The sequence below is a fragment of the Huiozyma naganishii genome, chromosome 13 (genome assembly GCF_000348985.1).
Source record: "Huiozyma naganishii CBS 8797 chromosome 13, complete genome".
In the NCBI taxonomy this organism is placed as follows: Eukaryota; Fungi; Ascomycota; class Saccharomycetes; order Saccharomycetales; family Saccharomycetaceae; genus Huiozyma; species Huiozyma naganishii.
This window is the reverse complement of record NC_035934.1, coordinates 426,681-440,148: the sequence shown is the minus strand read 5'-3', so window position 1 is coordinate 440,148 and position 13,468 is coordinate 426,681. Positions and strand designations below refer to the sequence as shown.

Below are 13,468 nucleotides of genomic sequence, written 5' to 3'. Positions count from 1 at the left end.
CTCCTCATCAAAGATCGGGATATACATCTCTCGCTTGACCAAGTTCGTCCTGTACTCTCTCAACACTTTATCCGACTTCCCCAGTGTATGGCACAGCTTCAAGAAGTCCTTGAAGTTAGCCTTCGGGTACAAATCGTGCGCCCACAGTTGGTACACGTTGACGATACTGGACAGGTTCTGCTGTGCGGACCGTCTCTTCGAGATATGCAACCGCTGCGGCGCGTGCTGCATCAGGTAGGGCAGCCCACGGTCCCCCATCAACCGCTCAGCGGTCAACTTCACTTGTACCCTCCTGGCGCGCGCTGCAACCACCGTTGGGTCCGCCGCCAGCGTCGAAACCACGGTCGGATCGGCCGTCTGAGGTGCTGCAGAGGCAGTCTGAGAAGCAGCAGCAGACTGAGGCGCCGCCACCAGGGCAGCCTGGCCCCGCTGAGCTAGAATTGAGTCCATATCCATCGCCGTTGGTGCTATTGCAAGCTTTCAAGAGACCGTCGCGTCAAGAAGTCGCGTCGAATCGAATCGCGATTTTTCACTTCACGCGGTGTCGCTTGCTCATCTGCTCACCAAAGCACGATATACACCGCTGTTCTGGGGTCAATTGCTTCTCTACTGCACCCTCGCGTGCACCGTGAGGGGACCGTCTGTTGTGCAAACCTTCCCGCAGTTCTAAGACCCCATCCTTCTTCTTGCATCCCACCATCTTGACGTAGCTCCGCGGTGCGGACCCTGTTCGAGATGCACTCTTGACAAATCAATCCCCACTCTACAGCTCCTCTAGCAACTGCTCGTCACGGCACGGCACGCCCATGGACCCGCACCAGCCATCCGTTCACAGTGACACTCGTCTTGCGGTTCGAATCTGACGGTTTTATTCAAAAGTTGAAGACGTCTTGACGAAGACGTTGGTGTTGATGCTGGGCCGTGTTGGGCCGTGTTACGAGGCGTGCTGCGACGGCTGGTGATGTTTGGCGGGAACAGGAGTGCGTTTGGCGGCGGCGGGCAGTTTGGCGGCGGTGGCGGCGGGTCGTTTGGGTCACAGGCGAGTGCGTCTCCCTTCGGGGCAGGTCCACAGCAACAACAACAGGGTGGGTTTGGAGCGTTTGGGGGCGGTGTCTCGGGGGGTAATCCAAGTCCGTTTGCTTCTGGTGCAGTCGGTGGTGCCGCCGGTGCCAGTGCGCCTGTAGGCTCTGGCACAGCGATCAAACCGTTCACGGCATTTCAGGACAAGGACCCGACTACAAACGTGACGAACTGCTACCAGAGTATTACGTGCATGCCAGAGTACAGGAACTTCTCCTTCGAGGAATTGAGGTTTCAGGACTACGCGGCGAACAGGAAGACCGCGGGGGCCCCTCCAGCGACCACACAGTTTGGTGCCGGTGCCAATGCCGGGAGTGGACTCTTTGGTAACAATCAGAATGCCTCTAGTGCTGCGCCGTTCGGTATGGCCAGTAGAAACGCTACGTCCAATGGGTCCCTCTTTGGACAGCAACCAAACACGGCAGCCGCACCAACGACTGGTGGGATGTTTGGACAGCAAGGTGGTAACTCCTTTGGAGCAGGGAACACTGGTAACACTGGTCTCTTTGGCCAGAATAACCAACAGCAGCAGCAGCAGTCAGGAGGTCTGTTTGGCCAGCAACCACAGCAACCTGCTGGTGGGGTGTTCAGTGCTCCAGCTGCTAACACTGGTGGTCTCTTTGGACAAAACAACCAACAGCGGGCGGGAGGCCTATTCGGTCAAAATGCTCAACAGCAGCAACCTGCTGGTGGACTCTTTGGACAGGGGACCCAGCAGCAGCAGCCGGCTGGGGGGTTGTTTGGGCAGAAACCAGCTACCACTGGTGGGCTCTTCGGACAGAATAACCAAACTTCTGGTAACCTGTTCGGACAGCAAAACCAACAACAACAGCAGCAGCAGCAACAGCCATCCGGCTTTTTTGGTCAACAGCCAAGCGGGGCACAAAGTTCAAGTCTCTTTGGTCAACAACGGCAGGCAGGAGGACTGTTCGGTCAGAAACCGGCCACTGTGGGGAACACAGGGCCGTTGTTCGGACAAACGGCGCAGCAGCCTCAACAGCAGGCTAGTGGCGGGCTGTTTGGATCAAACAACAACACTCAGCAACAGGGTGGGTTGTTTGGTCAGGGGCAACCTGCCGCTGGAACTGGTGGTGGGCTCTTTGGTAACACAAACAGCTCTGCTACTGGTGGTCTCTTTGGAAGCAAACCCGCGGCAACAGGTGGTCTCTTTGGAAGCAACAACAATACAAATGCGGGGAACTCCACTTTGGCAGGCGCCAAGCCATTGTTTGGCGGTACAAACAGTACCAGTACCGGTGGGCTTTTCGGTGCGAAACAGCAAACTGCACCTACAGGTCAGAATACTTTATTCGGGTCCCAATCTACAGCACCCACTGGCTCAACTTTGGGAGGTGGATTATTCACGGGCAATAAAGCCGCAAACACCTCTCTCAGTGGGGCACCTGGGACCCTCTTTGGTACAACAGCCAACAGTACTTTGGGCGGTCAATCGGCACTGCAACAACAGAACCAACAGCAGCAACAACAGCAACAGCAACAGTTGAACTCGATTAAAAATAATCCGTATGGTACGAACGAGCTGTTTGCCAAAATAGCTCCATCCGGTTCTCAAATATTATCTGTCTTGAAAGCGGGCCGCTCTAAACTGAACGCGGATGTCAAGCAGAAGGCAAGTTTGACTTCCGCTTACAGAAATGCACCAAAACCACTGTTTGCGCCTATCTTTGTCAGACAACCAGCAGCGGTGGAAGACAGTGCCTCATCTAACACTAGTAACAGATCCAAAAATGGATCATTCACAAGCAGCACAACCAAGGCAATTGGTCTACTAGAAGAAAATAACGAAGTTGCAGTCTCCGCCTCAAAGGAAATTGACGAATCCATCGTTTCGTTAAACAAACTACTCTTCAACCCAGAGAAGAAATCTTTTAAGAATTTAATTATGCACAAGAAGATGATGGAGGAGGAACAAAACAAGAAGGCTCAACAGGTGTCCCTAGATAAGAGCCCGGAGGAAACAGAACCTACTGCGGGGGCGGAGAAGGTAACTGATGAAACCAAACAGTTAGACGAGAAGTCTACTGAGAAAGTTTGCAAAAATGACAAAGAGTCTCCGATCAAGGAGACAAACGTCGCTGCCAAGGAAAAAGTCCCCACAGATAAAAAGGTATCGAAACCTCCCGGGTGTCTCTCTGATGATTTTTCATGGGCTGGTAGCGATTACTATATTTCTCCATCGCTAGAGACACTCTCGTCGATGACTTTGATGGATTTGAAAAGGGTCAAGAATTTGCTGATTGGTCATAAAATGTTTGGATATATCGAATTTTTGGATTCTGTTGATCTATCGAAGATCCCACTTGCATCGTTGTGCGGTAAAATCGTTGTATTTGAGTCGAAAAGATGCATTGTGTATCCAGGGGACGTAGAGTCTCCAGAAGCGGGGGAAGGTTTGAATGTCAAGGCTAGAATTACATGCTACAATTGTTTCCCGGTCAACAAAGCTACACGACTACCCATAAAGGAGCCGCATCATCCGTTGGTTAAAAGGCATATCGAAAGATTCAAAAAATTGCCATACACAAAGTTTGAGAAGTATGATCCTCAAACTGGTGTATACACCTTCATAGCTCCTCATCCTGTTCTTAACTGAAGACAGAGATCATGTTTCTCGAAACTTTGTAATATGTCATCAAATAGGTATAATTTTGGAAATCCACAGTAAAAACTAAGACAATTGTGCTAGGACAAATGCCATTCGCATGGAGAGTAACTTTAAATATGATTCGGTGTCATGCAGGTCCGAAGGTTTTAACAGACGTCTCCAGGTTTACTAAAGTAATGACAAATTGGTCAAAAAGAATATAGTATCCGTTGTGCGGGATGACTATATTAAGACTAGTATAATGGTAATAGTTCTCTGTTTCTCTTGTATAGAGTAGTGCATAGTTGTATACAAGAGAGTGGCGTAAAAAGAAGAGGATCAGGTGGCAACTCGAAACTCTGAGAAGGGAAACCGGGGCACATGAGTGGCCCAAAGGTCACTATGTGCGGCAGGGATACTACAGTGAATGGAAAAAAAATAATGCCATTTCCAAGAATCGAACCTGGGTTTCATCGGCCACAACGATGTGTACTAACCACTATACTAAAATGGCTCCAAAATCTTTAAAATGTAATATATGCTATTGTTCCCTATGAGTTACTTATTTTGTTTCTTTTATTTTTAATCTACAATATAACTTCTTTTCAATTCCATTTCTGATATAGCAAGGTCTTGCCCTTTTATATCTTCCTTCTTCCCCAATTGTCCTTAGAGTCATTCACTATTTCATATCGTTCTCCTATACCTCGGGGTATCTTATTCTTATCGTTCACCAATTAGTTGGGGTATGTTAGTATTCTCTTGGTTCATCTGAGGGCGCAGAACCTTGCTCGCACTTCCTCGACTTATCGATTGGTCGTCGCCTCTCGTTGGGCTACAATCGGATCACTCTTGTTCGCCGGAGGACGGAGATTGACAGAAGTTTATAACTATGGGCATAAGTGAACCATGAGTGTAGTGGGTTCTCCCAGCAGGCGATGCGTGCGCGACGCCAAAAGCTTCGCCCCGAACTACAGCACTGATCGAAGCTCTCGAAGGATCTCAGCTTGTTGTTGATTGTTCCTCTGGACCAAGACATCTAAGGACGTAGTTGTTTAACCTGTATTATAGGAATTCTTGCCCTTACCGTAGTGAGAAAGAAACCTCTAAATAAAATACAAAAAATTAAATATTAATCTTGCTAAAATTCTTCGAGAGAATCGAGCTATATCGTGTGCTTTTATATGGTTAATTCTGAGATGAATAAACTACTTCGTCCACGATGCAAAACTTTTCCTATTTGGCTATTCCTAACCAAAGAGGAAATGTTTTGGCTTGTGTAAGCTTTCATTTTACGCGTTACTACCGAATCTGGGTAAAAACGCGTGAATGACAGCTGGCGAGACCACTACCTCAATTGTAGCGTCTCTAATTTTACTTCTTACCGCATTTCTGTATTCATCTGCGGAATTCCAACAAGCACATACCAGAAATACATAAAGATCCTTCACCTTTTATAAGACGATAAGTAATGCAACATTGTACGAATACTTGACATTCCATTTTTGACAATTAGCAAGATTGTTGGAAACATGGAAAGTTTTGTATCAATGTACAATTTGAGTGTTACTGTTTATACCATATGTAGTTCTTAAAAGAGTAATATGACAGAAAATATGATTCACATCATTGACAGCGTTCGATGTTTTACATTCATAGTTTGATCGCTCATTTCTTCTAAGATTAGGTCACGCACACCCAAATACAAGTAATCCCAACACAAAGGCCCCAAACCATGTTTGCACATCAGCTTGAGAACATTTAGTAGTACTCTTGTGGCCATAGCAATCATCGCCGCTGTATTCGCCTATCCTTGAGTAGGTTGTACGCCCTCTACAAGGAGTGATCGTACTAGGTGTCACGTAGTCAGTGTGCTCGTTCCCTTGCTGACATTGGTGGTGAGGCCACACATTAGTAATTAATTGCCGTTCCGTGTCAGGATTTTGCATTTGATAACCAAAGAATGGGTTATCCCAGCCATCCTTACATATTTCAGAGTACGTTAGAAACTGCTCATTACCATTACAATCCCCGTTCTGTGACATATAAGCATCATAGTACTTTCTGTACTTGTCACGTTTATCAAATACTTAAATAGCATTCGCATGTGATTGATTGGGGGGTATACTTTGTAATCTAGCAAATTGGGGAAGGATACTAGGGTCAGCGTCAGCGGCATCCAAAGTCGTAACCTGCTGCATGTCATCGGGGAAACTGTCGTAATTAAAGTGCATAAATGAAAGTGTCTTACCCATAGTGCCATAACAATAGCGGGCAATTTGCTTCAATCTTGTTGTATTAGTTTCCAGTCTGTTATTGACGACTATTAAAGTACGTTGTTCATCCATGGCAATTGCTGTGTTATTAGGAAAACCAAACATGTGCAGACAGTGAAGAATATTCCATGTTTCAACTGTTGTAGAGTTACTTGATTGATCAATAACGGGTGAGTGAATTTCCGGTAGCTCCTGTGCAGATGCTGCACCACAAAAGACGTGAAGGAAGACGAGAAACGCAACGATATGATTTTTCATTCTTCGGTGATCTCAGTTTGTCCCAAAGGTGTGGTTCAAAACAGTACGTTTTCTCACAAATCAACTAAGGTCAAAGTACTCAAATACTTGTTGAGATGTTCAAAGCTGGAGTCTATATAGCATATTCTTCATTAAGCTCTCGTGCGTAAACTTTTAATCTCTTTGTTCGATATACACGGAAGGTGGATAAAAGCCGGGGTCGAATATCCCCTCGACAGTCCCGAAGTGCCCAAGTTGCTTGTTATACTACAATTAATACAGCTCAGTGTTCGTGCACGTTTATTCCCACTTGAAGTAACTTATATATTCATACTTTAGCTCTTACATGACCAAGAACCGGTATAGGCATGTCAAGTTCCATGTTATCATTAAATAGAGCTTTTGTATGTGTCCTAGACCAGAACAACGACGATCGACCCAATGAGATTCGCCAAAAACCTTCATTGAGCTTTCATTAGCCTCATTTGCACCCCCTCTCCAAACAAATTTTATTACTTTCCGCCAAAAAAATAAGTCCACTGAGCTTGCATTAGGGCTCTCCCCCCTGTCTACCATGGACCCGCCTCGCCAGCGTTCAAACACTTTCTAATCAAAGTTTTCCCCTCTTCGTCTCTAATTATGGGTTCTAATTTGGGAGTAGAGAAAGTGTAAACGAGCCCGGACCTTGACAAAATCAAAAGCAAGATATTGGACCCTGTCAGTACAGACAATTCGTAGGCCTTTTTCATTATCCCGTGTCGCCTCTTCGCGAAAGTGACCTGTCTTCTAGTCCTGTTTTCTAGGTACTTGATGGGCACTTTCCTTCTAACGTCCCTTGGTTCCTCCATGAGATCCAAATCGTGGTCATCCTCCTCGTCGAGATCCTCATCCTCCTGTGCATCGTCATCCTCATCCTCATCATCCTCTTCTTCATCCTCCTCCTCCTCATCCGATGCATCGCTGTTATTGCTTCCCGCACTGTCTACACCCTTCGTGGATCGTCCCCTAGTGACCGATCTTGTTTCCACTTTAGAAGTGGTTTTCTTAGAAGGTACATCCCGGAGTGCACCCTTCATGGGCAGATCCAACGAGGGCAATTCAGACTGGTAAGAGCAGCGATGAGAGCAAACCTCATCGGATCGTCTTCGAGAACAGCAAAAAGTAGGAAGAGAAGATCGTGAAACAAATTCGAAAAAAATAAATGCGAATTCTGTGGATCGAACACAGGACCTCCAGATTTCTTATTTGTGACCGAAGTTTAAAATCTTCAGTCTGGCGCTCTCCCAACTGAGCTAAATCCGCTTATTTTTTGTGTTTTTTGATTTGTGGAGGGATATAGATAAGGAAATGGGGCAGGTCACGTGATATTTCTCTGGAGCGGCCGTAGCAGAAGTGTCATGAACGGGAGCCCCACTCCGTGGTAATGGGGAAAAGCACCAAAGTGTAATTTATCATTGAGGGCGCCGTCCTCCTGTATAACTGCTGAATTGTCCGATGAGTGAACCTCACGTTTTGTACTGCCACCCTGCGGATGGAACAGACGACTCTTCCACTGCTACGACCGCTGACAACCCTCTACCCACCATAGCACTGTCTTACACAGTGAACCACCCCGCATAAGGCACCCCTCCCCGCTCTTTCTAGTGGCCCCCACTACGCCCCTCTCTTTAAGGGACGAATAAGCTCTTAAAACAACAAACTCTTAATACAAACACGGTATTGGTAACAACAGGTTGGTACACGGAGAGAGTGACACCACTGCAAGAACCACCCCTCCCACACACATGAAGCTGAGTCCATTGATCTGTGGCGGTGCTACGTTCAGCAAGCAGTACAACGAGGACCCAGAGTCTCTCCCCGTCGTGGAGATCCTAAGGAAGTGTCTTATCACCCACAGACGGTGCTTCAACGCGGTGGATACATCGCCTTACTACGGCGACAGTGAGTTGCTCGTCGGGCAGGCGTTACGGGAGTTACAGATCCCGCGTGGTGAGATCTACGTGTGTACGAAAGTGGGTCGTGTGGGGGTTAGTGAGTTCGATTACTCAAGGGAGAACGTGCGGATGAGCGTGATGCGGTCTGTCGAGAGGCTTGTCGGTGAAGGCGGGTACTTGGACGTCGTGTACTTGCACGACGTCGAGTTCCAACCGCAGGAGGCGTGTCTCGCCGCGCTGGACGAACTTCAGAAATTGAAACGGGCCGGTATTGTCAGAAACGTTGGCGTCTCAGGGTACCCTCTCTCCAAACTGTACTCCCTTGTGTCGTTATGCTACGATGCGGGGACTCCATTAGACTGCGTACTGTCCTACTGTCACATGAACTTACAGAACGTGATGCTGGAGGAGTACTACGCGAAGTTCAAATCAAAGGGTGTGCAGCACGTCGTGAACGCATCAGTGCTGTCCATGTCCCTGCTACGGTCCCAGAAAACGCTCGAGTTCCACCCGGGGTCCCCCGAATTGAAACGCCGTGCTCAACAGGCAGCTACACTGTGCAGTTCCCAGGGTGTCGAGCTAGCAGACCTCGCGACGCAGTTCGCCTTGGAACAGTGGTCCGACCGCGGCCCGACCGTCATAGGGTTCAGCACCCCGGAAGAGGTCACCCGCGCGGCATCAAACCTCGCCGAGACCACCGCGGAACACACAGATCTCGTCCACAGCGTCCAGCACAGCGTCCTGGGCGACCTCTTCAATACCGAGTGGCCATCCGGGTAGCGACCAGCGTCTTGTTTAAAAATTTTCAGTGTCTCGAAGATTGCGAAGATTGCGATGTGTTCCAAGAGCTGTTGGTGTTGGTGGTTGGATGAGGGCTGCTGGTCGGTCGTGCGAGTGTTCTGGGGTCGTCGTTGCGAGTGTGTGTTTGGTACTGTTGCTTGGTTTTCTTTGAGATTTGGAATTGGTCACAGGATGTCGTACTATAACAGGTATAGGAACCGGAAGAGGCAGGACGCGAAGGGTGATGGTGCAGGGGGTGCAGGGGGTGCAGGTGCGCCTGGCGGCGCACCAGGCGGAATGCCCGGGCTGCAGACACCGGATGCGATCTTTGATCTCGGGAAGAACAAGCGGGTGACCGTGCGGCAGTTCAGGAACATCAACTTGATCGACATCAGGGAGTACTACTTGGACCAGTCGAGCGGGGAGATGCGGCCAGGGAAGAAAGGTATCTCCTTGACGGAGGACCTGTACGACGAGTTGTTGAGACACCGTTTGAACATCGACGAGGCGTTGCGGCGGTTTGGGTCCAGGAGACCGCGTACGAAGACCGTGCGGTTGCTGTCCGATGACGAGGACGACGACGCTGGGGAGAAGCCCGAGGGGAAGGGCAAGCAGGCCGCAGGGGGTGCGGGGGCGCAAGGTGCGGGGGCGCAGGCTTCGAAAGACGCAAAGGGCAAGAAGAGTGCTGAAAAGGCCGGGTCTAGTGGTACGGCCACTGCCACTACCACTGGGGCAACGGCCAAGCGCGAACGCCACTACGACGAGGATAACGACGAGAACAACCAGAAGAAGAAGAAACCGGCCCCGCCGACTCTTCTGCCACACGAGGAGAATATAGAGAATGCGAAACGGGAGGCCAACGCAACGCTTATCATCCCGGGGATGAAGAGGGATGCAGAGGCGGGGAAGCCGGAGAAGCAAGGTGCAGAGAAGCCGGAGAAGCAAGAGACAGCTCCTGCCGCTGCTGCGGCAGCTGCTCCAGCCCCCGTCACGGCCCCAGGTGACGACAATTCCAGCGACGAAGAATTCGCAGAGAGTCTGCAGGCGGAAATGGACAAGATAAACGACGAGAGCAGCGAGGAGGAGTAACTGTGCCCAGCGCAGTGGCCAGTGCACTGCAGGTCGCTCCATCGGGTGTCTGCTGGTCTGTGCAGCACCGACACGTGACGGCTCGTCTCGAGCTTTTGCCAACTTTTAAAACTTCGAATTCGACGTCAAACGAGGACTCGACGGGAGGCGAACTTCTTGGGGGAGACTTGGTGATGTTGGAGCCCCGCACGGTGCGACAAATGACTGTGAACGGTGTTGCTACAGGTACAGATGCAAGCGCTTCCGCTGGCGAAGTCTTCGAGGCGAGGTATGCGATCAATTCCCCTCGGCCACTGACCGAGGGGGATATCACTGGGTGTCTGCGGGCCATTAAGCTTCCCATGGAGTTCGTGGAGGTCAATGCTACGAAGAAGACTGTCGATGTGAAGAGCGGTGTCGCTCCCTCTGTGATCGTGCGTGCGTTCCAGTCTGCTGGGCTGGACGCTATCTTGAGAGGGTCTGGTGAACCGAACTCCTCTGGTGTAGCGATCCTCGAAACGTTTGACACGGTGAGTGGGTCTGAAGTGGAGGGGCTCGTGCGGATGGTGCAAGTTGGTGACAAGAAAACCATGTTCGACGTGACTGTGAACGGTGTTGAGCACCCGGGTCAATACTCCGTGGCCGTCCACGAGTGCGGGGACGTGTCCCGTGGGTTACAGTCCACGGGCCGTGTGTTGCACCAATTTGACGGTACAGTGGACTGCCATTTGAACTCGGCGGACTCCCCGGGGAAGTTCAGCGGGCAGGCGTTTCTGAGTGCGCCGTTGCAACCTTGGGAGGTCATTGGCCGGTCGATTATCGTGTCCCGTGATGGCCAAGCTGCGATCGGTGGAGTCGTCGCGAGAAGTGCTGGTGTATGGGAGAACGACAAGCGTGTCTGTGCATGTACTGGGAAGACCATCTGGGAGGAGCGTAAGGAGGCTCGTGACAGAAACATCAACTAGATATAGACTGTATAGCAAATGAGAGTCGTAACGTAGAACCCATTGAACACAGCGAACAGCTGCAACTACGTTACCACCACCACTACAAGAAGTGCACTGGTCTCTGCGTTTTTTGTTTCTCGATATCGTTGATATTATTAGCATCAGTTGGTTGGTATCGTTTGATGCTGGACGTTTGCGTGGGTGTCAACGAGTCCCTTACTGTTACAGTTACACACACGACAGTACCCATCGCACCTGGGTACATGGGGAAAGTGCAGGCATCAGTACAAGACAGGTTCACAATGCAGCAGGATATACAATTTGACGCGAGGACCAGTAATCCTGCGACGCGTGATAACAATGGCAATAACGACCGTGGTATTCCCCAGGAAGCCTTCGCGGGGGGCCAAGAGATTGCATCGTCCTTTGGGTTGGAACAGATTACACAGAAATGGGAGGACCCGGTGCGGCAGGACTCGACACCGACTACGTCCACCACGAACACGAGTACGTCAATGAGTCTCGAGATTACAGCGAACGATTTCCGAGGGAGACCCATGGAGAACAGTAGCGGGCAGCTGTTCGGTGGTAGAAGCTTCGAAAACCTTCGACAGAGCAATTACAGTGGTCGAACAGATTTCATGGACCAAATGAACAGTAACTCGCAACTGTTCTCGGATTTGATGTTCAGTCCACAGTCCACAACTGTACCGATGAACTCTGATTTGGGCCAGAACGCATCGTCGTTGATTCTGGACACTTCAAGGAACGAGATGTCCAGTGACGTATTCAATGGGGCCTTACGTGCATACTCCCCCAAAGACGGGAAAGAACAGGACCAACAGTTACGGCCCACTTACTCGTCCCACTCTACGGGGATACAAGGTGGGGGGACCTACAACGATAATGCATTCTTGGATAACAAGAACTCGGAGACGCGTAACTTCCAAGACTTCAACGATACAAACCTCGACACGATCCTCAACGATTATGTCGACTCGGACCTCGTCACGGCGTTGAGTCCGAATCTATCCAATTATCACAGCAACACCACCATGTACAATGGGGATCCAAGGAGACACAGCATGGTGGTCACCTCCGATGATAACGTGATGTTGGCATCAACGTCCCGTGGGTCTATCTCACACCAATTCAACTTGCGGAACATCGCACAGCAGGGCAATTTGCCAATGCAGGGACAAGAACACAGCGGGGCCACCTCGAAGACACCAGCGTCGCCTCCCTTCAGTCCTCCAAACGCAGAGGTGGACGTCAATGAACTGAACAACATCCTCGAGGACTACAATTTCAACTTCACGGACCCATTCGATAGCAATACGGGCAACAACAACAATACGGTGTCCCCGACTGATGGGGATGTGACACACACTCTGCTTGATTCATTCAAATTGCACAACGACGCACTGATGATGTCCCCACAGTCCTCGCGGACTAACAGCGCAAGACGGTTTAGCGTGCGGAAGGTGCCCCACCGAGGGTCTGTTCCGATCTTCGAGTCGGATTTCTTCACGAAGCTGTCACAGAACTCGATAAACCAAGGTTCATCCCGTGCAGAGGGGATTGACCCGGCGGTGGGACCGCACCATAATCACCCGGGGCAGAACTGCAATGGATCCTTCAAAATAATAGGGTGGGAGAACTCGACACTGTCAGAGGACGACCACAGTTCGATAAACTTGCGCAGAATAGTATCTGCGGGGGGCAACAGACAGCAACCACACAGCGGACTCAATGCAAACGGGAACGGTCCCACGAAGTTCATAAAACCGACTACAATCCTCTCCGACAACGGATCCGCCATGGGAAAGTATACCTCAGGAAATGGCACGGACACCTTCTCCACAGGTGGTGGTACTCCGGACCACGCAAAGCTGTACAACGGTCTGTACAAAAGATCTGCGTCTATGACGAACACGCCCAAGTACAGAAGGAAGTCCTCGACGGCGATCTCGTCCTTTGCGTTGACTCCTCTCACAGATGAGTCCCTGGGACCACGCTCCTCTACACCGTCGATGCCCCCCTCAGGGCTATCCAACACACTGAGGCGGAGCGACCCGTCCACGGCAGAGGACGATATGGAAAAGCCGTTCCACTGCGAGCAATGCCTCAAGGCGTTCAAGAGAAGCGAGCATTTGAAGAGACACGTCCGGTCCGTCCACTCGCAGGAGAGACCGTATGGGTGCAACATCTGCGACAAGAAGTTCAGCAGGAGCGACAACCTCTCGCAGCACCTCAAGACACACAAAAGACACGGCGACTTCTAACCCACTGGGGCGCCTCGAAACCAATTCCCCTCCATATGTACTACTACGAACTACTAATTCCCTACATTTGATATACGGTTATAGACTTACACCACACTCCAGGAGCAATCCCAATTCCAGTCCCAGTGGGCAATGGACAGCAACTGATAAAGCCCAAGGTGACACTGAAGCTGCTCTATTTACGGTATTTCTTGTTTCGGATCACAGAGAGAATTCGTTTGACACTGAAACAAGAGCAGCAGCAGCATCTGCGGGG

General features: G+C 50.2%; 7 protein-coding genes and 2 non-coding genes across 9 annotated transcripts in view; 5 read left to right on the top strand and 4 right to left on the bottom strand.

Annotated features, from left to right (window-relative positions):
• Positions 1 to 450, bottom strand: part of CSM3 (Csm3p) — a gene marked incomplete at both ends in the record, with an annotated part of 729 nt that extends 279 nt beyond the window's left edge. Inside the window, one exon of the mRNA XM_022611104.1 lies at positions 1 to 450. This exon is cut by the window's left edge and continues 279 nt beyond it. Within this exon, the coding sequence (XP_022467334.1) occupies positions 1 to 450 (450 nt within the window).
• A 511-nt stretch (positions 451 to 961) lies between these two features.
• KNAG0M02360 (uncharacterized protein) lies at positions 962 to 3,694 on the top strand (the record flags this gene model as incomplete). The annotated part of the gene is made up of 1 exon (XM_022611103.1): positions 962 to 3,694. One exon carries the CDS (start codon positions 962 to 964, stop codon positions 3,692 to 3,694), a length of 2,733 nt encoding a protein of 910 aa, XP_022467333.1.
• Positions 3,695 to 4,127: 433 nt separating this feature from the next.
• On the bottom strand, positions 4,128 to 4,199 carry KNAG0Mtrna4H. Its single transcript has one exon. It is a non-coding gene; the product is annotated as a tRNA-His (tRNA).
• Positions 4,200 to 6,767: 2,568 nt separating this feature from the next.
• On the bottom strand, positions 6,768 to 7,274 carry ARG80 (Arg80p; the record flags this gene model as incomplete). Its single annotated transcript, XM_022611102.1, has 1 exon — positions 6,768 to 7,274. The coding sequence occupies one exon, from the start codon at positions 7,272 to 7,274 to the stop codon at positions 6,768 to 6,770; it is 507 nt and encodes a 168-aa protein (XP_022467332.1).
• Positions 7,275 to 7,400: 126 nt separating this feature from the next.
• KNAG0Mtrna2F lies at positions 7,401 to 7,500 on the bottom strand. Its single transcript has 2 exons — positions 7,463 to 7,500; positions 7,401 to 7,437 (listed from the first exon to the last, which is right to left on the bottom strand). It is a non-coding gene; the product is annotated as a tRNA-Phe (tRNA).
• Positions 7,501 to 7,982: 482 nt separating this feature from the next.
• Positions 7,983 to 8,912, top strand: ARA2 (D-arabinose 1-dehydrogenase (NAD(P)(+)) ARA2; the record flags this gene model as incomplete). Its single annotated transcript, XM_022611101.1, has 1 exon — positions 7,983 to 8,912. One exon carries the CDS (start codon positions 7,983 to 7,985, stop codon positions 8,910 to 8,912), a length of 930 nt encoding a protein of 309 aa, XP_022467331.1.
• A 192-nt stretch (positions 8,913 to 9,104) lies between these two features.
• Positions 9,105 to 10,001, top strand: SUB1 (chromatin-binding transcription coactivator SUB1; the record flags this gene model as incomplete). Its single annotated transcript, XM_022611100.1, has 1 exon — positions 9,105 to 10,001. The coding sequence occupies one exon, from the start codon at positions 9,105 to 9,107 to the stop codon at positions 9,999 to 10,001; it is 897 nt and encodes a 298-aa protein (XP_022467330.1).
• A 200-nt stretch (positions 10,002 to 10,201) lies between these two features.
• Positions 10,202 to 10,945, top strand: CCS1 (copper chaperone CCS1; the record flags this gene model as incomplete). The annotated part of the gene is made up of 1 exon (XM_022611099.1): positions 10,202 to 10,945. The coding sequence occupies one exon, from the start codon at positions 10,202 to 10,204 to the stop codon at positions 10,943 to 10,945; it is 744 nt and encodes a 247-aa protein (XP_022467329.1).
• A 284-nt stretch (positions 10,946 to 11,229) lies between these two features.
• On the top strand, positions 11,230 to 13,212 carry MSN2 (stress-responsive transcriptional activator MSN2; the record flags this gene model as incomplete). The annotated part of the gene is made up of 1 exon (XM_022611098.1): positions 11,230 to 13,212. One exon carries the CDS (start codon positions 11,230 to 11,232, stop codon positions 13,210 to 13,212), a length of 1,983 nt encoding a protein of 660 aa, XP_022467328.1.
• Between the last annotated feature and the right edge of the window lie 256 nt (positions 13,213 to 13,468).